At 49.2% G+C, this 25,714-nt stretch overlaps 1 protein-coding gene across 4 annotated transcripts; it reads left to right on the top strand.

Moving 5' to 3' along the window:
* The first annotated feature begins 3,791 nt into the window (after positions 1–3,791).
* On the top strand, positions 3,792–11,261 carry C16H1orf116 (chromosome 16 C1orf116 homolog). Of its 4 annotated transcripts, none has more exons than XM_005143232.3 (5): positions 3,792–4,151; positions 4,464–4,535; positions 6,859–7,091; positions 8,433–8,610; positions 8,757–11,261. In XM_005143232.3, exons 3-5 carry the CDS (start codon positions 6,957–6,959, stop codon positions 9,938–9,940), a joined length of 1,497 nt encoding a protein of 498 aa, XP_005143289.3. In that variant the 5' UTR covers positions 3,792–4,151; positions 4,464–4,535; positions 6,859–6,956; the 3' UTR covers positions 9,941–11,261. The 4 variants fall into 4 exon arrangements, with proteins under 4 accessions (XP_005143289.3, XP_033925637.1, XP_033925636.1 ...); XM_034069745.1 differs by having other exon boundaries at positions 3,793–4,151; positions 6,974–7,091; XM_034069746.1 differs by lacking the exon at positions 4,464–4,535 and having other exon boundaries at positions 6,974–7,091.
* Positions 11,262–25,714: the final 14,453 nt, after the last annotated feature.

The following is a 25,714-nucleotide window of genomic DNA, read 5'->3' as shown; positions in this document are numbered from 1 at the left end:
CACTGATCTGTTCTGCTTGTACAGCAGAATGGTGGTTACACCTATTTTACACTAGATGTGGAACGTGGGCTTGGGTTCTGGCTGGGAATAGCATAACCCATACCCAAAGCCTGCAAAATACGGGCTTATATCCTTACTGCCATTCCCAATCCCATACACGTTTAAAATGAGCATTAAATTCCTTGCTGAATACTTCATTCAACACAGGGCTCAGTAACTAAATGAGCCCTGGAAATGGGAAGGTTTGTTTTGGGGGTGTGCTTACAAAAGGTGGATTATTGGTATTGTTTTACCAGGTTCTAAGACATCACTGAAATAAAGAATCCCGGTTACCTGGTGCCAGTCTGCCTGTTTTACCAGCACTAAATTCCTTCTTTAATTAAAGAAGAGCCCCACACACTCTAATCATGTGGCCTTTCACAAACACGTATTGTAGCAGGAGATACGCATCAGCTCGTGGTTGTAACAGCACTTGAAAAGCTTGTCTGAGTTTACGTGCTGAGCAGATCCTGCGCAAGGGCTTTCACTGGTGGAGGCAGCATGTTCCCACTGCAGTAAAGCAAGCAGGAGCAAACACTTCTAACAGCTTTCATTCCCATTGTAACTCTGTGGTACATGGTTCCGGTACGTGTATCATCCGTGCAACCAGTTGGTGTAACAGCTTGCCTTAAACACGTGCTCTGGATTGCAAAAGTTGTGTTGCACCAATAAACGTGACTGATGCATGTGTACATCCTCAGTGCAGTCTGTGCCTCACTTCTGGAATTTCAGGTTTGGGCTTAGTTCAACAGGGTGGTTTTGAGATCTTTACCTCTTTGCAGTGCAGCCTGGGTTGGGTTGGAAGGGGCCTTAAAGCTCCTCCAGCTCCAACCCCTTCCACTGGAGCAGCTGCTCCAAGCCCCTATGTCCAACCTGGCCTTGAGCAATGCCAGGGATGGGGCAGCCACAGCTTCTCTGGGCACCCTGTGCCAGCGCCTCAGCACCCTCACAGCATCTTCCTAATGTCCAACCTCCATCTCCCCTCTGACAGTTTAAAGCCAAATCATTTAGTAACCAGACATCAGGAACATTTGGGTTCAGTAGCATGCTTACCCACTTCATGGATGCGATTGTCTAGGGAGTAAATCAGCAATTTTCTGAAGGACAAACAATTCCTCAGTTCTGGATAATTTCATGTAAAAAGAGCAGTTGCCAGGGAAAGGGCTGAGAAAAGGAACATCTTACACAGAGCAGAATATCTTACACCTGAAGCTTTTCATGGGCACAGTCACAGCAGAGGCTGCTGGGCCAGTTTGGGAACAGTATCTGCTGTACTCATCCCTTTTCTAGAGAGTTGTTAAGTATAATAGTGCTACAGCCCCGATCCACCCTGGGACCACAAAGCCACTATGAAACCACACCAGCAATGCAGAACACAGGTTCATTTATATATATAAATATATATATATAAGTATATAAATGAATATATATATTTCACTAAAGCAGCCTTATCTGTTTGCTCTTCTTGAAGCAGGAGAATGAAGCTGACTCCTTAACCATGAAAACCCATATGTTAGAGAAATCAGACCAAGACACAATCACTGAAGCATCCACCTCTGGCAGATCTCACTGCTCACAGCACTGGAGGGCAGCTCTGGCTCCAGCCCCACACAAACCCTGCCGTGGGAGAGCCCTGGCAGGGAATCTCTTTAATAAGAGGAACAAAACATTTGCAGCTTGCTGGTTTCCAAATGACAACTCTTTATCCTACAAATTACACCTCTGCCTGCATCTTAACTCATGCATCCAGCTGTAAAACCACCATCAGGTTTTGCTAAGAAGAAAATGACTTCAAGTTGCCTCCCATGAAGCATTCTGAGCAGCAGAACACTTTCTGGAACACAAGAATGCAATGGGGAAATGAACAAAACCAGGTTGGCCAAGAGTGCAGTGTCTGTCTTCTTTTAATTAGAGCCTTGGGGAAAATTTTAGGGAGCTTTATCATACCTTGAGAGCTGACTCCTCATTTATAGAATCACAGAATAGTTAGGGTTGGAAAGGACCTTAAGATCATCCAGTTCCAATCCCCCTGCCATGGGCAGGGACACCTCACACTAAACCATATCACCCAAGGCTTCATCCAACCTTCCTTCATCCAGCAATTTCTGCCAAGTTAATGCTGACCAAGCTATGGAAACAGATCAGCTCAGTTCTCTACCTCTTTTCTGTAAAATAGGGATAATAAATGGGGTTCCTTGCTTACCTCACAGCTATATTAAGACTTAATTATTTCCTTAAGCTGCTGTGTAAACCAGGTATTAACTGCCTCATCTTTTCCATGACTGTTAACATCCATCCTGTCCATATGATTTGGTATAAGGAAAGTGTCCAACAGTCCTACAGAGTCAGATAAACCTCTTTATGTTAACAGGCATGTTACCAGTGATGAGTTTCCACCAGGGGCAGGACTGAACCACTTGTGCTCTCATGTTTAGGAACAGGGTGAGGCACAACGGGTCTGTTGACATGCCAAAGTCCCTTCACTGTATTGCGAAGTTTTCTCTGCATTGTTTGACTACTCACATAGACTTCATGCCGTGTATCTGAAATCACACTTTATTTGGGGTTGTAGCTATTTATATTCATTGGAGGAAGAGGAATGTGGAAAAGGAGCAGGTTCTTTCTGGGCAGCTGATTCAGACAAGCTCAAGACTTCCTGTAATGGATCATGACACCCTCCTGACCTACACAAAACCCTGCAGGCAGAAAGCTCTGCCTGGTTTACTGCACAGATTTCAGCCCTTGTGCTATCAGCACGGTGCTCTCGGGACACACTTGCCTTTGCTCATTCACACTGTGTTTGAATGCACAAGAAAACCCCTCAGGGTCTGATTTACTCCATCCCTTAAAGCTCAGAACTAAGCACAACTTAACAAAACCAGCATGAAGCTACCTCTGTTTAACCTGCTTCATCACCCAGCACCGCACCAGGCAACACTTCCAGAACCTCTTGCACTAAACTTAGCTTGACGCTGCAATCTCTGTCTGTCACAATGCTCGGGCATTGCTGGGGCTGCTACTGCTGCTCCAAATCCATCACATTCCCATCATTCTGTCCCTCTGCTGCAGGCTGGCATGGGAATCAGGGCTGGTTGGAGCTCCTGAGGCCTCTGGCTCTATGGATTGCTCCTCAGCACACATGTTCCCTTTCATAACAGCACACAGCTGGGGCTCAGCAATGCTGGTGGGAACCCCTGTGCTTCCTGGCTCTTCTGCTTTCTACCATGGCTTGAATTAGCTCTGTTTTCACTTCCCTGTTCTGTGCAGCAGGGAACACGTTGCAACACAGCCTTTTTCTAAGAATAAACCCACCAAAATGCCAATATAAAAGTTAAAACCAAATTACTGAGGCATGAAAACTGCAATGAATTTGGTGGCCATCACAGTTTGGATATTCATAGTTATTCACCTTGCAAAGCACATACACGTCTATGCTGTGTGTGTTTGTGGGAGCAATGGCCTAAACAATGTTTGTCAGAGAGAAAAGCTGTGATTTCAATAGGAGAGCCCAAAATCAAGGTAATAACAAGCTCCTGCAGTTCTCTGCAGAGGAGGTGGGAATGAACACACAAGAGGGGACTCAGTGCCTGCAGGGAAGGGTACCAGAAGGGGCAAAGGGGAGCTGCAAGCTCAGTACCTGAAGAATAAGCCTCAGAACTGTGAGGACCTGGGCACCTCCTCCTCTAACACACAGATAGAAGGTGATAGTGGTGAAGCTTTCTGCCTTCAGAACCTCCTCACAGCATCCAGCAGCAGACAGTGAACTTTTGGTCTCTGGAAAGCTTTGGTGACAGACGAGTACATACCTGTTCTAGCCAGAGGCTGTGGCTTTAGAGCCGAGAAGGAACCGGGTCCTACCCTGGGCTGAGGGTTCCCCTGCACAAAACCAGCCCAGAGAACAAACCAGCTGTGGGGTAACGCGGTGAGCAGCGCACAGAGCAAACGCCCAGCACAGGGTTTAATTACTACGTACAAAGGTGCTTGGGTCGGGGCTGCTTTGGGCTGCTCCGGGTGTCAGCGAGCAGCTATGCGGCAGAACAGGATGTCGGATTAAGGAGACTCCAGCGAAACCCGTGCTGAGGACATCAGAGGGCAGCAGCCGGAGCTGGGAAGTGAGTGAGGGCTGGGTGGTACCGAGCAGAGCTCCCGGGTGCTGCCTGCGCTGCTGCCCCAGAGCACGGCACACAGCGACCTGGCTGCTTTGGGGCAGGACATGGAGGGGTTTGAGGGGCTCAGCTGCCTGGAGCAATAGGAAGAGGGGCTCTGCATGGGTGCAAGAGGGACTTCTCTTGCCCCAGTGCAGCAGGCTGCAAGTGAAGGGCTGGGGGCTCTCACCCGTGAGCACGTACCTGCTGAGCACCGGCACAGCCTTATCTCCCCGGAGGAGGGTTAATGTGTAACCCGGCTCTGTTTGGTTAACCCAGGAAAGCAAAGAAGTGCTGGGATAGGCACGGTCAGGACAAGGATTTGGGCAGCGCGGAGCGACGGACCTGCTGGTAAAACAAGAACAGCGTTAATGCTCTCTGTTCTTTCCTGTCCTTCACTTTCTGTCCTTTTCCTGCTGAGTGGGCTGCGGGAGAGTGCAGGGCTGTGGGTGCTGGGGGGTTATGTATGTGCTTTGCTTCGGGAAGATGAAAGCGTGGTGGGGCTGTCACCAGTGAAGATGTACAAGGTGGTTTGAGTTGATGGCAAGGGGAAAGCTGGGGGAGACCCGAGAGGCTGGGAAAGGGTGTGCTCAGAACAGCAAAGAGCTCAGGCAACTGCTACCTGCACTTGATTTACTTGTTTGAACAGATCTGCCATCATCTCCTTCCTCCCTGAGGTGGGATCCATCCTGCTGCCAAGCAGGAGCAGCCAGGATGGTACCTGCACAGGACAAAGCCCTTTGCTGTAAGGGTTAGGGTTTGCTTTAGACAGCAAAAACACCCTGCTTCTATAACACAGCTGGAGAGCTGTGGTAGAGGGCTTTTAGTAGCACTGGATGTAAAAGAAAGTAGCCTCTTCATATAAAGCAATTAGCATTAATTGCTACCCAGCACCTCTTTGATGTCTGAGGTCTCAGGGAGCTTTGTAAAGGACAGTTATGGCAGCTTTCCCTGTTATAGCTTCTCCGAACAGCATTTTTAGTGGCAGGAGATACAGACGTGATAGGAAAACAGCTTCTCAAGTGCCGTGTATTCTAATGTAAATACTCATGGGTTTAGTTGTTGTTATTCAGCAAAAGGAACTGTAAAATCCTTCTGGATCATAAAAGCTGGGATTGTACTACACTGTTCCCGAGCTGCATGAACACGTTAGAGCCATAATCGCATCAGAGAACTGGTGGGCAGGAAAACGGAGCTGCTTTCTGCATAGATCCTCCCCAACACGCGATGAGCTCCGGGCTGAACTTTGCCTCCCCATGGAGGGGAGGGTGCCAAAACCTTGGCAGCTACTTTAGATTCCTGCAAACGCTGTTTGAACAGGAGCAAATTACTTCTGCCGATGGGTACACGGGGATGGGCATCCTTGGGACACCGGGACATCCTCATGGCCTGGCGGGACCCCCAATCACAGCAGGGCCAGGCTTTTTGTGTGCTCTTGAATGAGTGCAGCAGGGACGTGGGAGGCAATGAGGAGCATTGCAATGAGGCAGCAGGAGCCTCTTGCTGCTTAGAAGCAGATTCACATTTCACATTGGAAATGTTCTGGGTCACGGTGAATCCGCATGGCTTGTGGAAGCCCCAAAACCCCCAAATTCACTTTGTGTCCCTGCTTCCTGTCAGCTAAAAACCCTGGCTATAAAGTTATCTGAATTCAATGGAATCCAGAGTGTTGCTGTTTGAAAGCCACCACTTACTGAGATGTCATTTAAGCAGTAAATAATGCTAAAGCTGAGACTGAAATAGTGGAAGGATTAGATCTGTCAGGGGGTGCCTGTTGAAATCTGATTTTTGCTGCCTATCCCAATTACAAAGGAATTCTTTCAGGCTCTAACCCTCTGAACAAGCAGCCACTTCGGCTCTCTTATCACTCCATCTAATTCCCTGCTCCAAGACAAAAAGCAGCAGTATGTTCCTGTGCCATGGCCAGGTCACAGCACAAAGAGCTCCTCTGTATCTCAACCAGCAAATCCTCTTGCATGGGTCCTTGTGTGCTCTTGGGGGGGTGTTGTTTTGCTGTTCTCAGCCTCCACAGCCCAGTCCTCTCCCAGACACCTAATAGGTGGTGTTGGTCCATTTCAGAAGCTCGCTGCTTTACATCCATAAGTAATGATGCCTTTTGTCGGGCACTCAGCATCTCCCGCAGGCCATGCACATAACTGTCCTCTCTGCCTCCAGGACCATGCCCCAGGCAGATCTCACTGTTGGCAACCCCAATGGCAGGTTGTTTGTCTGGCAATTACTACCCCATTTGGTCCCACTAGTTTGGGGTGCAGGCTGAATCCAGAAGAGTGGCAGAGGTGCATTGCCATGAGCAAAGGGGGATGCTGGAGACCCAGCGCTGCCCTGCTCCCCATAAGCTATGCCAGGCACGTGCCCAAACACACCCAGGCGTGCCCCAAAGGAATGGGGGCAGCTCCCCATGGCCACCACACCCCTGCAGCCCCAGAGGAAGGGTGGCAGGAGGAAGCTCTGTGCCAAGAGGAAGCTCCCAGCAGAGCAAGGCTCAGCTGAACAGCAGCATTTCGGGTTAGCATGGTCAGAAGTTTGGGGGGAAGAGATCCTATGAGTTGGAGCTGGGCTGGAGCTTGAACTGGGATGGGATCGCTGATCCCATCACCGAGGCTGAGCTGGGCTTACAGCTTTTCCCTTCACTCAGCAACTACCTTATCCACAGCTCCAAGATAGCCACCAGCATGGGATGGAGCTTACAGCTTCGGCAGCACCACAGCCTGCCTGCTTGCATTGTCCTGGGGTACAGAACCTTGCAGGTTAATGCCTCTCTTCTTCAGCCAGGACATTGCCCCCCGGGCAGCCTGGGATATGCCTAGGAAGGAGCTGGGAATGGCTGGCTGCAACTCCGGCAGCTGTGACAGCATGGTCAGCACGGCCTCCAACCACTCACAGCATGTAAGTAACCCTGTTGTGCCCAGCCTGGGCATGGCTCCAACCCCTTCCACTGGAGCAGCTGCTCCAAGCCCCTGTGTCCAACCTGGCCTTGAGCACTGCCAGGGATGGGGCAGCCACAGCTTCTCTGGGCACCCTGTTCCTGTTCTCTGCTCAGAACTGCTCTCTGTGAGTGCTCTCGGGTACCCTGAGGCAGCGCCTCGCTAAGGGCAGCACAAAGACCAAGTGAATTCCTGCTCCAAAGCATTCCCAGTTTTCCAGTCCTACTGTGTGTGTGGCAGCAATCGGGATCCTTCACTGCTGCAAGGCCTCCTTCAGGGAATGATACCCAGAGCCCCGATGCTCCCGTGTTGCCTGAAGATGCCGATGCAGATAGTGCTGGCACTGGGTGAGCTCCCCAGGGAGGGATTAGACCAGTTGGGTAACTGGGTCAGACTGGCTCCAGCAAGGGTGACTTCACCTGGACAAGACAGTGAGCAGTACTCCTCCTGGCTGACAAGAGATTAATTCCTTAGTTAAGGAATAGATTAGTTTGGGCCATGGGGGTAGATGTGTCATTTTTCACTATCTGTCCATTAAAACTTGTTTGCCTCCCAACACCGATTCCAAGATTGATGGACTAATTACATCCTGTGTGACTTGGAGTATAATTGATACGTGCAAGTGCAATGCTCAGTCCTGAACAGGTTTTCTGTTTGATAGATTGCAAACCAGAACCAAACCCTCTGGGATGTATTAGGGATGGAAAAACTGGTTGCAATATTGCCTGGTCAAAGATTTGGATAGGTGTCTGTCTGCAAAACAACTCCACCTGGGACAATTCCTCCTCCCTGCTTGTTGATGTGATGCACGCCCCATCCTTTCCTGCCCCTCTTTTTCTCCTGGTGTATTGCTTCTATCACCTTGTAACTTGGTGCTTCCGCAGCAATCACATCTCATGATACTTGAAATACAGCAAAGTAAAGATCTGGCTGGAAGAACAAGGAGAGGGATCACCACCCGCTGATAAGTCTTTGGTATTTATAATGTTTAGGAAAATTCTGAGATAAATCACTGCTCATCAGTACAGGCACCTATAGACCACCCATGGTATCCATATTCCAAAGTAAACTAAAGGACTAAAAGGTAAAGACCAAGTTTACAAGTTAAGAATAACCCATCTCCTGATGCTGATTTCAATATAAAAATGGCCTTAAGTATATACCTTAGGGGGGTTTTAGAGCAATTTGTCTAGGTTTCTGTAGCTGTACATACCAATTCCTGAATAGCCACTGACCAAGAGCTGTCACACGTTTCCTAACTTCTTTCTCCTCTCTTTGCTGCCTTTTCCCCCCTCTTTTTCAGAGTGATAACAGTTATGACTACTTATCTGTAGAAGAGAAAGAATGTCTGATGTTCTTAGAAGAAACTATTGGCTCCCTGGATGCAGAAGCAGACAGTGGGGTCTCTACCAACGACACCAACTCCATGGAGCCCTCCAAGCTGCCCAGGACCCAGCCTAAGAGAGATTCCATCACCCGGGGTAAGCTGGAAACCCATGGTCCAGCCCTGGTTTGCAAAGCCAAGTGCTCTGCCATGGCTGCTCCTGCTTAGGAGGCAGGAAGGAGTGTGGTTTGCAAACGAGAAGGTGTCCATGTGATGCATGACTTTAGCTCTCTCTTTGCCTAGATCTGGAAAATGGGGCTCCCCCCTTGCAGCATGCAGCTGAACAGAAGAGTGCTGAAAACCCCTCTGCCTTCCCAAGGTCAGCTCCAGCAGTGGTTCCAAACTCAGTCTATTCCAGTCTTCCAAGGATCACCACTGTAGCAAATGGAGCCTCTGACAGCAAAGTGACTGTCCATACAGTGGAGGACCCAGTGCCAGGAGATAAATCCTCGCAGGAGATGGCCAAGGACGAGAGGTTTGACCAACCCAGTATAAGAAGCCAGATGAAATCCCTGGAATCTCTGCTTCTCCAACCTCCAGATCCCTTCCAGGATGAGCTGGTGAGCCATGAGTGGTCACGCAGCAATTGCTCAGATGACAAGAGGGACACAGCCAAGGAGACCAAGACTTGGATGTCATGGGGCCAGCCAGAGAAATCCACATTGGAAGAGGCCCCTCAGGACCCTGATACCAAGCGGGGGCCTCCCACTGCCCCCAAACCACGAAAACTGCCACCAAATATTATCCTGAAAACCAGCAAAACCAGCCCAGTGACACCGGCCACAGAGCCCGGCCAGAAGGTGAAGGCATCACCTCCATCCTTGGCCAGCGACACCACTGCCGACAAGGTGAATTCAGGGCACCTCGACCCCAGGGAGAGGGAGAAAGCCCGACGGGAGGCACTGGAGAAGCTGGGACTGTCACAGGACAGGAGGGAGCCCAGCGCCCACCTTCAACCTCCAGCACATCCCCAACCGAAGGAGGTGCCATTCCCCATCCCTGCCGAGCCCGAAGCAGGCGATGGGGCAGTGGAGAGGTCGGTGCCGGGTGTCCGGCAGATGCCCTTCAAATCCAACACCCTGGAGCGCTCCGGGGTAGGGCTGAGCAGCTACATGGCCAGCACCAAGGAGCAGAGCGTCAAGACCAGCAGCTCCTTGGGCAAGATGTCCTTCATCGAGCGGCTGGCCCCCAGCTTCCTCCGGAGCAGCCGCCCCAGGCCAGTGTCCCTCGGCACTGGGAAGGACTTTGCTGGTCTGAAAGAGCCGGGGCAGGTGGAGCAGGAGAAGAGCAGCAAGCGGCGATCGCATCCCCTGCAGAGCTTCCCCAGGCCACCCCGATCCTCCGTCAGTGTCAAGATTTCCCCTAAGGGTGCGACGGATGAGACCCGGCGAGAGGCACTGAAGAAGCTTGGTCTGCTGAAGGAATAGCTCCATGGGCAGTGGGGCTGCTGGCTGAGCGGCTTGCCCCCCATATCCAACTGCTTTCAACCATAACCATGACCCCTCACCTCAGCATCTTGGGGGAGGTACCATGGGAGGTATTTGGAGCGTCACCGACTGGAGTACCACCACGTGTACATAACGTTTTGTATATAGCAAATGTATAGGAGCTATTTATATAAAGCCTCGCTCAGCATGTGGATGGGGCATATCCTCCTACAAAGTCTTTAATGCATTTGGAGATTCATTGAAACAGGGAAGCCATGGAATTGGGGTTTGACTTACTTTTAAAAGGCATTGCCTGTGGATAAAGCCTCTCTGGGAAGAAGTGCAGGACTCTGCTGCTCCTTTAGGGTTTTATGGTCTTTTATTAACTTTATCAAAGCCTTTGAGGCCTGAGCACTCACCTGCCCCATACAAGTGCCTCCCAAAAGCCACCACTGCCATATACAAAACCATGAGACCCACGGGCAATGGAGGGGACACAGTGATGCTCCCCACGTACAAGTGCTCCTCCGGGCCTGGCTGGCTTCACATCCACTGCAAGGCTACACTCACATCCATCCCTGACAACCTGGATATAGCACTTAGACACAAACACCCATCTTCATTATGAAGTGACAATTAAGAAGCAAAAGGTTGTGTTGGTGGCAGACCCAGGAGTGCTGCCCCAAAGCAGAGATGCGAGGCTGAACCACCACCATTTCAGCCCCTTTCAAACTCTCTCACATCTTTCAGAGGCAGCTGATGCTGTCAGTGTTTATCCTGCACACCTTTTATGACAAAGGTGGTTTATTTCTGTAATAAACTCTGTATTACAAAGCCATTTTTGGATCATACACGAGTGATGTTGCAGTCAGAGCTCTGGTAAAGCTAAGCAATGAGTTTAAACCTTCAGTATGTCTCGACTTGAGGAGTGGGGGTGACCCAGGGAGCTGGGCATTTCAAATGATGAGTCTGAACCAGATACTTGGGCCTCTTGCAACCCAGGACCCACACGAGATGGGATTTTGTGCAAGTGCTTCCAGTGCAATAAGTAAATACAAAGTCTTCTACAGCACTAAATCATTTCCATCACTGACCCTGCAGTACAAGCAGCTTTCCAAGTGAGTGTTGGGAATACAAAACAGGCTCCTACTGACAAAACCCAGAGCCAGGCTTCTGATTCCTTTCCAAACAGGCATCAGGAGCTTTGGTTTGCATGGGAAGGAGGGGAGGGCATCCTTCTGCAAAAGCTGTATCATTGTGTGAACACAATAAAGGTGTGCACAAGTGGAGGGCATAGCACTGACCCATGTAAAGAATCCAAGGAATGTGAGAGAATGATGTCTGATCAGCTACACTCCATGGAAGCAGGGAAATGCTTGCCTGTAGTTCAGCAATTACCTAAACTAGTTCTGGGCTGGCCAGCAGCAACACAAACCTGTGCATCAGGCTGCATAGGTTAAGGTCTGACCAAAACCTCAGCAGGTTGCTCAGCAAGCACCATGTTGCATGTACATTGGCTCCAAAAGGGGGAAGGAGCCTTTATTATGGAAGGTTATTAACTCATCCAGCCTGAGCCCAACACCTTATTTCAAGCCTGGAGCTGGGTCAGTAGTGGCCAGGCAGGACCAGCAAGCTGCTGCATAGATGCATACCATGGGGATACCTGCAGCCCAGACCTGGCTGGTTGTGAGGATGGCTCTAACCCCAGCATGGCCAAAGATGCAGCTCTGCCACGTGCCTGAAGCATCACCAGTGGTTTAACGGGTTTGGGGAGGTAGGGGGTAAGGCAGGATTAAGGTACCCTTCCACAGGGTGTAACCTGTGACCCTCTAGGCTAGCACATGGACAAAGACTTGGGGGCTGCTCTATGCCTACAAACTGGATGCTCACACCACCACCATCCTGTCCCCTTCCTCCCTAGCTGCCTGCTTGTGCCTGAAGCAGAATGAGCAGCTTGGATTTAGGAAGCTGATCCCTGACACTCCATGGAGCTGAGAGGTGGCTGTGAGAGCAGGATCCATCCACCAGCAGCAGGGCTCCTCTCTGGGTGGCACAGAGCAGAGTCATGTGTAAGCTCTTGCATAAGGTCCCAGGCCAGGAGTCACACAGCCCGAGGGGTAACAGCTCCACTGCCAATAGCTGCAAACACATCTAGCCTGTAAAATGCCCTGTTTTGCTTGCAGGATTGAACAGGGCTTGCCCATGGTGAGTGATCCAACCCAGAGGGCCCAGCAGCAGCAGAAGCATTTCCCATGGAAAGGCACTGATCTGGAGTTCATTTTCAGAGGAATGACCCTGATCTCCTGTGGCTGTTGTTTTAGTTTATTCTGTGCCCATTTTACACTGCCTGAGCCATGTGCACAGCTCCTGTTCATGAGCATCACTCCACCCCATCACAGCTGAATAAGCAATCTTTGGAAGTGAGATTTCTGCAAGGAAGTCTAACCAAAACTAAGCTTTCATGCTTGGCACATATGTTACACTGTGGTACCCCCTGGTTCTAAATAAAGGATTGGAAGAGAACCCTTTGTTTCCAAAACCAGGTGTTCTTAAGGGAAGTACAGGTTCTGGTTCAGGCTCAAAATGCTTGCAAAGGTACCTTAATGCTCTCCTTTCTCATCAGGTAAACAAGGTAAGATTACCTTTCAGACTGCAGTAGTCATGCATCTATATTATGCAAGGGATGTGCACTAAGACAGATCATTCAGCAGCATAATGCTGGAATCAGCAGTGGATAAAAAGGGAGTCAGAGGAGAGGAGCATGTGAATGAAAATGCACCATTAAACCATGGAAACACAGGGCTCAGAGAGCTTACCCCTTCACCCACAGCTTTATCTTGCACCTCCCTCCCTGCTTCCATTTATGTTGTGCCTTCACTGCCTTTAAAGTCAAGGATTTGCACTTGAAAGTCCACAGGCTGAGCTGGGTGGAACCTCTCCTGCTGCCTGCCTGCACATGGGGCAGGTTGAAGCCTGCAGATCCCACAGGCAGCACCAGTTGTCCCTGCTTTGTTCGCAGGGGAAGCAGCATCACTCACAGCAGCATCTATCACCCAGGTAATTGCTCCCCAGCCCTGGGCTGCTGGAACACTCCCTCTGTGCCAGGCAGCAAGGACCACACTCTGCTGCTGCAACATAACCCATAATCCATCGACTGAAAGGAAGGGATTTACCTTTGCTCCAACGCATCTCTCATCAGCTGTCTCCAGCATTGAGCTGCTCCTCAGCCAAGTGCCCCTGGGTTTCTCACAATGATCTGATGTCAGAGCAATCACAGCAGCCCCAGTTTGCTGACTGGCAGAGACCAGAGCGGAGGATGAGCCTCTCTTTTATAGGGGGAAAAAGGTGGTGGATGATCAGATGAGCTACTGACTGCCTCAGCTGTGCTCCCCCAGCACTAAGAAGCAAGGGAAAGGCTGCTCCTGGCTATTAATGCCAATTAACAACATTTGGGGGTATCTGGGAGGTGCACATGAGAAAAGCAAGAGTAGAAAGCAAATCCATCTCCAGGTTGAGCCAGATTCCAGCTGAGTTCTCTTGTCTGGGTACCTCTGAGAGCAGCCTTCACACTACTTAATTCTGTGCATAATCTGCTTGGTTCATGCCCAGGAGGCAAAATCTCAGCAGACCCCAGTCAAAAGCCAGCCATGAAGAGAGATCATAATACAGCAGCAGTAACCTGGGGAGTTGGTAGCTGCACCCTCAATGCCTTAATGCAGATTGTACACACTTGTGTTTATGCGGTGCGACGATGCTAGAAAAGACCCAAAGGAAACACTCTGCATGGGATATTCATCTGCTTCCTAACTATCAGTCCCACAGTGGCTCAGACGTATCATTTCCATGTCTACATGAGCCTGTCAAGACCTACTATCCCAATTAAAAGCATTCTTGTGCACATCTTTCATTACAAAGGTCAAATTCAGGAGAAGGGGTTTGTTAAATCCCAGCAGTATCAAAGAACATCAGCTCTGCTGGGAAGTCTCCAGGAGAAATGGGTTGTCTTAATAGCAGGCTTTGTCACTGTGCACTGAGGGTGTCAGCAGGGAGCCTTGGGGCTGGTGTCCCACAGGAGGAAGATGGGTTGGTTCCTGCTGGCCTGATGTGTCTGCAGCTGGAGAGCATCAGATGTGGGTTGGGAGACCCATGGACCCACTGGAGTCACTCCAGCCCTGTGGGAGGGGACTGTAGATGTCCAAGAGTCTTTAACGGTGTTCCAACAGGGTTTAGGCAATAACCTGCAGCTGAGTCTGCCTTTTCCCTGCTCACATGAAGATGGAGAGAAGGATTCCCTCCAACTACTGCAGAAGGAGGGATACATTACCCCTGTTTCAAGGAGTATTGCTTCTTAACCTCACCAGGATAACCCCCATCCTTTGCCTGTTTCTCTTCCATTCAGTGCTTTGTGGGGGTTGTTCTAGGAATGCATGGCAAGCGGAGGAGGTATGGGGAGTGCAGTGGCACTTGGTATTCCTGTTGCCCCATCCAGCACAAATGACCACACAAGGAGGAAGGCAATGGGTCTGTGCAGGACCTCGGGGTGAGGACTCATCCAGCCCCATGCTGTGTTTAATACAACAGGCTGCTGCTTCAGCAGCGATGCTGTAATCCCTGTAGGCACATTGAAACTCTGCTTGGTGGCTGTGATAAACCAGGGTTTGTGCAGTCAGGTGTGGTGGAAGTGCTGCTGGGGTTCAGCAGACTCCAGCATAGGAGCAGCATTGCCTGAAAACCAGTGTCCTCCTGGCTCCCCCAAGCCAAGGGCTGGCTGATGTGCAGCACCATCCTACTCAAAAATGACTGTGCAATCGGTGTCCTGTGCTGAATCAGAGCTCTCAGATCCACACAGTCTGGGTGATCCCTGTCCATGCCCAGGGCAGCCTAGTGCAGGATTTGACCCAATATACTCTGCCTTTCTCACCACTACCCTGAACGTTGCCACTGCAGCTCCAGTGTGTGGTGCTTAGCACTGGAGAAATAATGACCTGCAGACACAGCAAAGACCAAACCGAACACGTTCAAGCCTTTGACTGCTGATTCCAGATGTGTTCAACTGAGCAGGGGTTTCCTGGCTTGTGTTTGTTTTGCTTTGCTTGCCAGTGATCCAGATTTACCGGATACCTTAGAATCAAACTACATTCAACATTCCCCATTCCTGCTCCTAAAATCCATGTTCTTGGTCAGGCAGGGGCGTGAACATGCTCCTGCTTCCCAAGCTCTGGGCTGTTCCTTGTTTCCAAATACCCTTTAAGCCACACAAGAGCCAGAAAGGGTCATTGTTGTTCCTTGTGCAGTGATAATGTATTTGCCTTGTTCCAAGCACACTGCCCTAGCTCCAGTTTAATCATTAACTCATGTGGGCACTGCAGAGCAAGCAGCACTTGTCAGGCTTTATTAACAAGTGACTGCAGACAAGGTGTGCTGAGATGCTGACAGCAACCTTGACAAGTGTGCAGGGGTAAAACATGTGTGTCCAGAGCCCTGGTGCTGCATGGTGCACACCACACTGATGAGGTTCACTGCCCAGCATGTGTTTGCTATAGGAAGGCAAAGGGATTCCCTTAACAAGCATAGCCTAGTAGAAAAAAAGGCTCTATATCATCTGAAATGCTCCTTTAGAAGAAGGTGCAAGGCAGTGGTGCTCTCCAGGAGAGTCCTTCCCACATGCTGCCATCACTGTTTCCCTGTGGAGCCATCCTCCTTGCTGCTGCTGCTCCCATTATCATCCCAGGAATGATGCTGAGATAACAGCCCACATTGCTCCCAGTGCTGCTGCCCCCACTGAATTCAGTTGCTTTTCTTGTTTAAAGGACATGGGGTCCCCATTTGTCCTGGGGTCAGCTTGGAACTCCTGGGACCTTGTACAGAGACCCAGAGGTGCATTCCAGCCCCAGATGGGTGAGGAACCAGTGGTGCTGTGAGCGAGGTTGCTTCTTACAACCCCTTAGGATCATCTCTGTCAAAGGCAATCTGCCTCCACCCCAAACCTCTTGACACCCCATTGCTCTCTGGAGCATCTCAGGATGTAGAATCTGGCCCGACTGGCTCCTCCCCGCTGCCTTTCATCTCTCCTTGCTCACCCCCTCCTAAAGCCTGGTGCTGCCTGGCCTGGGTTGCCTGTTTCTCCCAGTTCTCCTGCAATTCCACTCCCTTATGTCTGCACATGGACTATGGCATTTGCTTGGTGTCGTAGCAATCCCAGGCTGCTTGAGAGAGCTGGGCTGGGACAGCCTGGACAAGAGAAGGCTCCTGAAGGGGAGACCTGAGAGCAGCTCCAGTGCCTAAAGGGGCTGCAGGAAACCTGGAGAGGGGCTTGGGACAAGGGCCTGTAGGGACAGGCCAAGGGGAATGGCTTGAACCTGCCCTAGGGGGGATTTAGAGCCATTTTCCAGCCGGGTGTCCCGCATTAATGGATCATAAACCCTTTATTCCAACAGCAGATCCGTGCCTCCTCCTCCGGGTGACCGGCTGTGACACTGACACAGGGTGGCAGTGTGTGCCCAGGGAGCAGCTCCCACTGGGTGCCTTTGGAGAGGCGACGCTGCAGATGGGGACCAGGGGTGCTGACCCTTGGGGTGCAGCAGGGTCAAACACACCCCTTGCCCACGATAGTAAATGATGCACAGGGATGGTCTGTCGTGGTTTGAAACCAGGCAGGAGCTTAGCACTGCACAGCCTCTCACCTCTGGTGGGATGGGGAGAGAACAGAAGGGTTAAAATGGGAGAGCTCAGGGGTTGAGGTAAAGCAGTTTCATTGGGAAAGCAAAAGCCATGCAGGCAAGCAAAGCAGAGCAAGGAATTCATTCACCACGTCCCATCACAGGCAGGTTCAGCCATCTCCAGGACAGCGGGGCTCCAGCGTGTGTAACTGTGGCTTGGGAAAGCAAACACCATCACTCCAAATGTCCCCCCTCTTCCTTCTCCTTCCCACAGCTCTATATGCCAAGCCTGACACCATATGGTCTGAAATACCTCTTGCTTCAGCTGGAATCAGCTGTCTCAGCTGGGCTCCCCCCCAGCCTGCTTTGCTGATGGGCTGGTTCAAGGAGCAGAGAAGCCCTTGGTTTTGGGTAAGCTCAGCTCAGTGATAAGGAAAGCATCCCTGTGTGATCAACACTGCTTTCAGCACAGACCCAAAACACAGCCCCTGTGAAGACAATTAACCCGACCACAGCCACAACCAGCACACATGGTCCTTCCCCTGAGTGCCCATGCCCAGGGGCCGAGCCCAGCAGAGACAGGGTACCCAGCATGTACCAGGAGGAGGGGACTTCACTTTGCTAGTACTGAGGTCATAATAGTTCAGGCAAATAGAAGAGAAAGCAGGATATGCAGTAGTTAACACGGTAGCACAGTTAGAATGAATTATTGACATTGTTGTGGAGGCAGAGAGGCTTTGCCTTACAGGAAGCAATAAAACACTTATGAGAACAACCTCTGAGCACACAGAACACTTCCCAAACCCGGGGCACAAACTTGTTCCCTGACCCTCTGCTGTGTCTCCAGAGCTGAATGTTCCCCCAGTGCTTGGCTTGCACATCCTTACTTGGTCCTCAGCTCACCCCTGCAGCCTCCTCACTGCCTTGCAGAAGTGGCATCAGCTCAGCATCACCTTTGGGTCCTCTGATGATGGAGACCTGCAGAGGCATCTCTGAGCACCAAAGGAAAGAGCTGCACCCCAAAGCATCAGCTCACCCTTCAGCATCACTCAGCCAGGTCTCACCAGGGAGGGGTTGTCAGGGGGTCCAGACTGAATGTGGCAGCATGAAGCGATAGTGAGAAGCCTCCCACCATCAGCTTTATGTATCACATGTTGTTGCTAATACAAGGGCAATCCTATTGCTTTGCTTCCAAAGGGGTAATAAATGTCCTTAGATTAATTCTGCTGAAGTCTAATCAATATTGGGAAGTTTATTGCATGGGTTCGGTACTAAACAACAATTACTGCAATATAAGCAATAATAAAAGTCATCATATCATGATAAAGAAAACAAAACTGCTTAATAGGGATTTATCCTCATCCAGGGAGATTCCAAAGTGCTTCAATGACTGATTTACACAAAACATAATCTGACTTCAAAGGATGCCTGTGCCAAAGGAAGGGACCTCTGGACCCAGCCAGCCCATCACTGGGTCAGAACAGAGTCATTGCTTCCAGCTCTCCTGTGAACACTGAACAACAGGCACGCTGCAGCAACCTGGTACAGTTGTGCTATTGGGAGTGCTAACAGAAAACACCTTCCTGGCAATTACAGCAGGAATGTGTGCTAGCATTTATCACTGCACAGCTGGGCTGGGTTGTGCTTGTCTGGAAAGACATCAGCGCCCTGAGGTTCCCAGCTCCTGATCACTTCTAGACCTCACAGGGATACTGGAGGAGAACACTGCAACAAACCAAACCATTCCATGATCCTGTTATTTCAGCAACAGTCATAGCTAAAGATAAACCACAAAGCCCACGAATCCAGTTCAATATCCTGAGCATGCACCCTGGAGCTCTCCTCTGCCCCCAGCCAAAGAAGCACCATCATCTCCATCCCCAGACTCCCTCAAGCTGTAGCTCCTTGCTGTCCAGCCAGAAAGAGGAATGGAGAGCACCTTAGCAATCACAAACCATGCTCTTGTATAAAGGGTCAGGTTTTGCACTGCTCCTGAAAGAGCAATCTGCCTGATAGCATTTTTATAGAGCTCATTTTCTGCTGGCAGCAGAAAGCCCACACAGCAGAGCAGAGTCTGCTGTATAAATTACTTCCTCATAAGCCAAACTCCAGATCAAATGGTTTCATCTCAACTTGCCTTTGGTGACTGTTCTCCTCTGATTCAGCCTGAGTTTATAACCCCTTTATACTCCTTGGGGTAAAACCAACAGCCTGCATTAAGGTACTTCAACCCCCCCATAGCTGAATCCAAATCCAATCTAATTCCAGTGTTGCATCTTTCCAGCTCATCAGGCAAATCACTTCTGCTCCCAGTTGTGTCACCAGCTCTCCTTTTACTGATTTTCATCACTATTGTTAATTCTTACCCTGACCAAAATAAAGCTTCAAAAGGAGAAGGGTAAGTTTGGCCAAGCAACACCTTTTGGGTTGGGGTTGCTGGTTTGCAATGGGTTTCATTATGATTTCCAAGAGCTGGAGTCTGACTTGCTGACACGCATCCATTCTGTGGATCTGTTCTATACCATATCATATCCCTAGAGATGAAGTTAGGGACAAAACCCATCGACAACAACAGTGGTTAGTGGAAAGACATTTTCCACAAGAATGGAACTGAGGAACAATGGGCCCAATCCAGTGCCTGACATGCTGGAGTGTTTAAACAGGCATTAGAGGGGTGTTCCCTCTGTTGCATGCATGTTTTAAGGGCAAGAAAGCAGCACCTATTCAGGCTGATCTGAACCCTGTTAAAGAGCAAATGATAGAGAAAATCCAGAAGTGCCCAAATGCAGGATAGACTCCAGCAAACATAGGTGAGTGTCTTCTGGAACTGACAATTCTACCACCCTTGATAGAACAGGATAACAACTGATTTTAAGCAGAGGATTTGCTGCTTAGTATGTGAAACACCTAGACAGGACAGACACCAAGTTTGTAGTCCAGGAATTAGAATCCCAGAGTCCATGACTTATGTTCTGATGCCAAATTATTGCCTTTATTAATCCCCAAAAGCCATAGATTTCAAAAGACTTGGATTAAATCCTATATGAGGCTTATAAATTTATTATAGGGTTGACGATAGCTCTTGCTTACACGTAGTGAAGTTATTGCTCTTCCTGCTGGCTTGTTTCAATAAGGTCTGATTGCTCACCACCACTTCAATATCACCCAGTAGCAATTCTTGTTCACTGTGTTGCAGTCCTAGTCTTTTCTGACCCACTGGTGCAGGATAGTCTATGCTGTCCTTGGAAGCCTTAGGATGACCAGCTCTGTAAGAGTCTATGTCTGCTGGCACAATATAACAGTGAGCCTATCTTGGAGTAGTAAAACTCTTTAGACTCGTAGCTTCAAAATCAAATCTTTTCAGCCCAAACCCAAGAAGTAGCTTTGCTTTCTATGCTCACATTGCACACAATGCTGCAAGCAGGGCTTTGCTCCAGAGGGAGGAAAAGCAAGCTCAGGTTTGTTTGTTTTCTGCAGATGCCGAAGTGCTTTGGAACCTGTGACTTGGCAGGAGGATGTTTCCTCATCTCTTAAAGCAAGTAAATCTATTTGCATGGGACAATAGATGGCTTTTACCAGAAACCTTAAGGGCAAAGGGGGTCACCTGGTTAAAGATATGGGGCATAAACCATGGACTAACTCTGCTTCCTTGAGATGCGTGAGCAGTTAGAGGTCCCCTTGGTTGGTTTCTGCCTGTGGCCAGGCCACCTTCCTGTTGCACACCCTCCACAAACCCAGCCTCTGTAAAACACATCCCTGTGCAAACTGCAGGATGGAGATGAAGCAGAGATGCTGGCACTTGAAAGGTGCCTGGGAGAGCAGGAGGTGTAGGAAAGCAAACAGAGCTGTGCCTGTTGTGGCCAAGTGAGCTCAGCTCTATGCCCAAGAATAAGAAGCAATTCCAATAGTCGTCAGAGAAGCAGCACTGGGGGAAGGACGGACTTGCAATGGGATCAGCATCTGCTCCCAACTAGGAGATATGTTCTCTCAATTGAAGATCCCCACCAAATCACCCAGAGCAAGCACAGCAACAGCCTTCCTCACCTCAGAAGCTCCTTTCTCATCGCAAAAGCTGCACATTCATGGGAAGAAAGCAGCTTGAAGCTCCTATCCAGATGAAGAGTACTTCCAAGGCTGGCTTTAAGATCTGATTGATTTGCCAAGCATCCCTACTCCAGGCCAGGCTCTCACTGCTCTCATCACAGCAGGGATGTCTGGAGCTGTCATCGTGTTTAAGCTCATCACCTTTCACTGAAAGCAGATGGGAAAAGCTTTGTGTGATCCCCTAGTTAAAAGAAATCACTGCTTTTGCACTGTTAGGACAAGGTAAAGCAAGTTAATGATTTATCTCATGTAATACAAATACTTTCATTTCCATTCATTTTTCTTTCTGGTGCAGTTCCATTTCTGACAACCCCACACTTCGCAGGGGATTTGTGTTTGGGCCCCTGTTGTGCCTACGACAGGAGAGCAAAGAAGTGAGGTTGAAGATGGTCTCAAAGCTCCTGTTCATTATACTGAGTTTTAAAGAGTTTACAATGTTCTTGGCTTGAATAGACAAGACCCACCGTTGCCCACCCAGAGGCAGCAGGGAGGGGAAACAACCTGCTCTAACAGTGTCTTTTTAGGGACACTGAAGAGAAAACCCACCCGGTTTTGTCCAGCTTTGCCCTATAAAACCATTCTGCTGTTGGTTGGGGGTATCACAAGATCAGAAGCCAGGTGAGCCCTTGCAGCAAGAGGCTTTCCTGGCTAGGATGATGGGATACACAGTCACAACTGAAGAGTGATGTTATAATGCTAAAGAGGAAGTGGCTGGCTGGACCCTTGTGTACTCAGAGCCCACGAGGCTCCCCCCTATCTCTGTGCCATATGTAGGCACATGCACCCATATCCAGACCAAGGAATCACAGCTGCCCTACCTTCCATGACCTGACCCATGCAGCCATCAGGCTTCTTCCTGATGGAGGTAGAGCTGCCCTGGACCATATCCCAGAGCCCACTCTTGGGGTGGCTGTTGTGCAATGGCAATGTGTAATCAGGAGATAAAGAACAACCCTCAAAGTGACCACAGTATTGAGATGGGCATTGGTTTTCCTGCCCTCACGTGGGATGCTGCTCACCTGCCAGAGCTTTTGGATGCTATTCCTTTAAGGCACAACAGGTGGAAATGCAGGGCTAGAGGCAAGAGGAGTATTTAAAACAGGCTGGCACTGCCAGAGCCCGTGTTCGGCTGCAGCAGGGAGCCAGGACACTCGCACCAGGTCCTGGGCTTGGACACCAAGAGGCCGGCAGGACTAAGGCTGTCTGTCTAAAGGGAAAAGCCAAGTGTAAGTAACACTTCTTTGTTGCCTTTCCAAAAGACAAGATCTTCGGTGGCACCGCTCTGAGCTGTGGAAGAGGAAGAATACAAGTTTTGAGGCACTTTAAGGAGTCTTCCTCACCCATGTGTGAAGGGAAGCAGCAGTTCTGAAGGAGCAAAGAATAAGTGTGGAGGTCTTGCTGGTGGGGAGGGCCAATTCCTTTTGGAAGCAGGTCAGAAGCATAGGATCAGGCTTAGGATGGTTTTTCTCTTTCCTTCAATCTTTCCTTTCTGGGGAAAAAGATTAATTATTGTTACAATATTTGCATTAAGTTTTAACCTAGAAAATACCAAATGGTGCTAAATATTACTGTGGTCACCTAAACTGTTGAGACTCAGCCTGTGGTCGCTATGGTCTTCTGAATCACTAAATGGAAATAGTTGGTGGGATGCAGATTTTGATATTTAAGAAGAGAATTGGGGCAGTTATGTCCTAAGTAATCTCTGAAAAGCCATTGGGTTTGTGCAGTTCAAAGGCAAATAAATAGATAACTGAAGTGTGAGTGAATGCATCCTTAAACTGAAGTAAAAGAAAGCTGGCAGACTCCTTTTACATTTAGACCAACAGCAACGGGGTTGGTTTCTGCACCCCTCAACTCTTACAGTGCAAGGAAATAGTCATATTGGACTTTAACACATAGAAATACCACCTTCTAAATAGCAATTGTGCTGCTGCTACCAGTGCACACATCAGCACTCTCCATCCATCCAGCAACCGTCACTGTGGTGCCATAGTAAGTTCTTTTGGATCCTAGTGAGTTCCTACTCCTTGCCATATTAACAGTATTAAACTGGAATCGCAGCTTAATAGTGTTGGCTTCACTTTCCAGCCCAAGACATAAGAAACAAAGAGCAAGAAACAAATTAACCATGACACTCTTACGTGAAAAGCAAGATGCTGGTGCATGGGGTATCTAACACCTCAAAGGAACATGGAGTCACAAGTTAGCATATGGTATAATCTAACACATTAAAAGAACATCAAACTAGACCAGCGACCCAATCTCAGCAGGAATTTCAGCCGCTGCCATGATTTTCTCATCTGTTTATCAGAACACGTTGCTCAGATAGGGCAGTGTTTAACTGGCATTTACAGGTGCTCTCAGCTAGCATGGTTCCAGGTACCGCAGAGGTTCCTAAAAGCTGCCGATTCCCTCTTAAATCCAGATCGAGAAGATCTGCCAAGCTGTTTCTGCACACTGCATCACAAAATTAGCACCTCCTATTTATACTTCCCATATGGTAGAAGAGGCACTGGTTTGGAACATGAAACGCTTATTTTCTCTGTGTTTAGGTCAGCTTGATCTTTTATGTTGAAGCTGGTTTCTCATTCACACCTCCATGAACATGGAGTGGATTTGTGGCTTTTCCCCATCCCACCACAGCAAATAAAACTCACAGTAAGGCCATCTATGCAGTGATCTTGATGAGAGGCTTAAAAATGGGGATAGCCTCAGCCCTGTGCAGCAAGGAGTCTGTTGCTGTGCCTTTCTTCTAGGCACAGAAACCTTCAGCACCTCCATAAATCACCCCTAGTACAATATATATACACATACACTCCTCAGCTTATACATTATAAATATATAGATATACACAGTATATGTATATACTCCTCATAGCATAACTCCTGATGCTGCTCAGCACTCGTTTGCATCTCTAACACCTCAAGGCGTTAGTGGGTTCCTGCTTTAGAAGTATTTGAAGCAGAAAAAGCTATTACCCCAATTCCATGTTATTATTTCTCAACTATTTGAATAATAGTAAATATTTGACCACACAAAAGGCTAGAAGTGCAAAGGGGGCAACTAAGTCTTTGCATTTTGTTGATGCCATAGCACAGCCTTGACACTGATCAGCATTAGGAGCAGTAGTTAATAGCTAATGGATTGTTTCTCAGAGCACAATCCTGCAGCTGAGTCAGCAGAATTTGGGCACTGGACTCTGGTATTTCATCCCCAGCAAGAGGCAGGTTCTTGCTGGGGTTTGCATAACTCAGGGGTCAGGTCCTGAGCTCTTTCAAATCATCCTAAATGTGATCATACTGCTCCATTGGACTCATAGTGTCACAAGAGCATCGAAGAAGCCCAAAGGTGGGCTTGTATTAAATGATGTTTAGAAGAGCTATTCCTGCTGGGAAGCTCCTGCACCAATGGGAGAATTCCCATCTCCCAAATTCAACTGCAATACTGGTTTTGTGCTCGAAACCCTTCAAAACCTGTTGTGCTGGGACAGGGGAGATAAGGAAACCAGCAGGTTTGGTGATGCAAAATGAAAGTAAATACACAGAGATCCGAGTTACAAAAGGGAGCACAGCCCCAGCCCATGGTTGGTAGCAATCCAAAGATGATCACTGTTGCAACAGGGACTTTGCAAACATCAGACCTGTGCAGCTGAAAGCTTTTTCTTCTCTGCAGATCCTGTGCAGAGAGGGAACAGGAGGAGAGCTATTCGAGGCTTTAATCCTGCTTCCCCCCATTACACCTAACCAGGTCTGGGCAACCACAGCTTCTATGCCCCATGCTACAGGGCAGCTTCTCAGAGGCACCTTCCCAGTGGGAATAAACGGGTTCCCTTCCTGCTTTCCCTCCTGACAAGTCCATTGCACTTCCTTGCAGACAGTTTCTTGCTAGGTTTGTAACGCATCAGGTTTAAGACAGCAGCTTCTTTGCCTGCATGGACACACACAACACAAACCGTGTGTCCAGGTTCCAGCTCCCACAATCCCTCCTGCCCAGCAGCTCTGTGCAGGCTTCCCTGGAATAGCATACATGGCATTCCCTCTGGTTTCAAGCCTCCCATATCTTATATAGCCCCATTCAAACCTTTGCTGTTCCATCTCTCTCGACTCTCCCTCCATGTGCAGCAGCATCAATACAAACCCCTTGCACAGCCACTTACTTGCACTCCCTTTCACATGAGCTCAGCAGCATTTTCTCTTCCCTGGAGCTCTGAGGTTTAGACCTTGTGCTCTGACCAGAGCCAGCAAATCCAGCAGCAGAAGTTCTTTGTAAGCAAGAAGCTGAAGGATGCTCCTCCAGCATCTCAAACAGTGCTTGTTCATTGCAGAGTGCCCAGCAAAGCGTGTTTGCACCATTCCTGTGGGGTAGGAAATGCCACTGTCTGAATGCAGTGCGGCAGGGAGGGGGTTCCCAGCCACGCAGTGATCAGCAAGGAGATTCACCACAGATATTTACATAACTGGTGGCTGTGCTTGCTCAGACCTGTGATAATGGGAGTTTTCTCCATTCATTCAGTGAGTGAGGGAAGGGTTTAACAGCATCCGAGAAAACGGGACTAGAGGCAACTTGGAACCACAGGCGTTGGCCATGCAAGCACACGGGAGCCGTTGTTCTTGCATAGGCATGAAGGCACATGTGGCCTCCGAGATGCAAAGACCTCTTTTGTACTCTAACATGCCTATGAAGACCCTGACGCCATCACTCTTGCACACATCTTTCTGGACACAGCTACAGCTTCGCTCCAAAAGCAAGAGGTTCCTGCTACAGTTATGGAGCCTGTAACCCTGATGCAGCTTTGGGGAAGGAATCAGACTAACAGATTAGTCAACACTTGCCAAGCAGATGAAAGCTGCACTGGGATCCTGCCTGCACTGTGGAGGAAGGGCTGGAGGGCAGCAAGGTGACCATCTGGTGATCTGCTGTTAACAGGGGGCAAGTATCAAGGCCCTTTTTGTGCTGTCTTGTTTGCTTTCTGTGGAATACGTTATGTTTGCCTTGCTGGCCACTTGTGGGA

This window comes from Melopsittacus undulatus, chromosome 16 (assembly GCF_012275295.1).
Source record: "Melopsittacus undulatus isolate bMelUnd1 chromosome 16, bMelUnd1.mat.Z, whole genome shotgun sequence".
NCBI lineage: Eukaryota > Metazoa > Chordata > Aves > Psittaciformes > Psittaculidae > Melopsittacus > Melopsittacus undulatus.
Note: the sequence above shows the minus strand (reverse complement) of the source record. Positions and strands in the feature narration are given on the sequence as shown.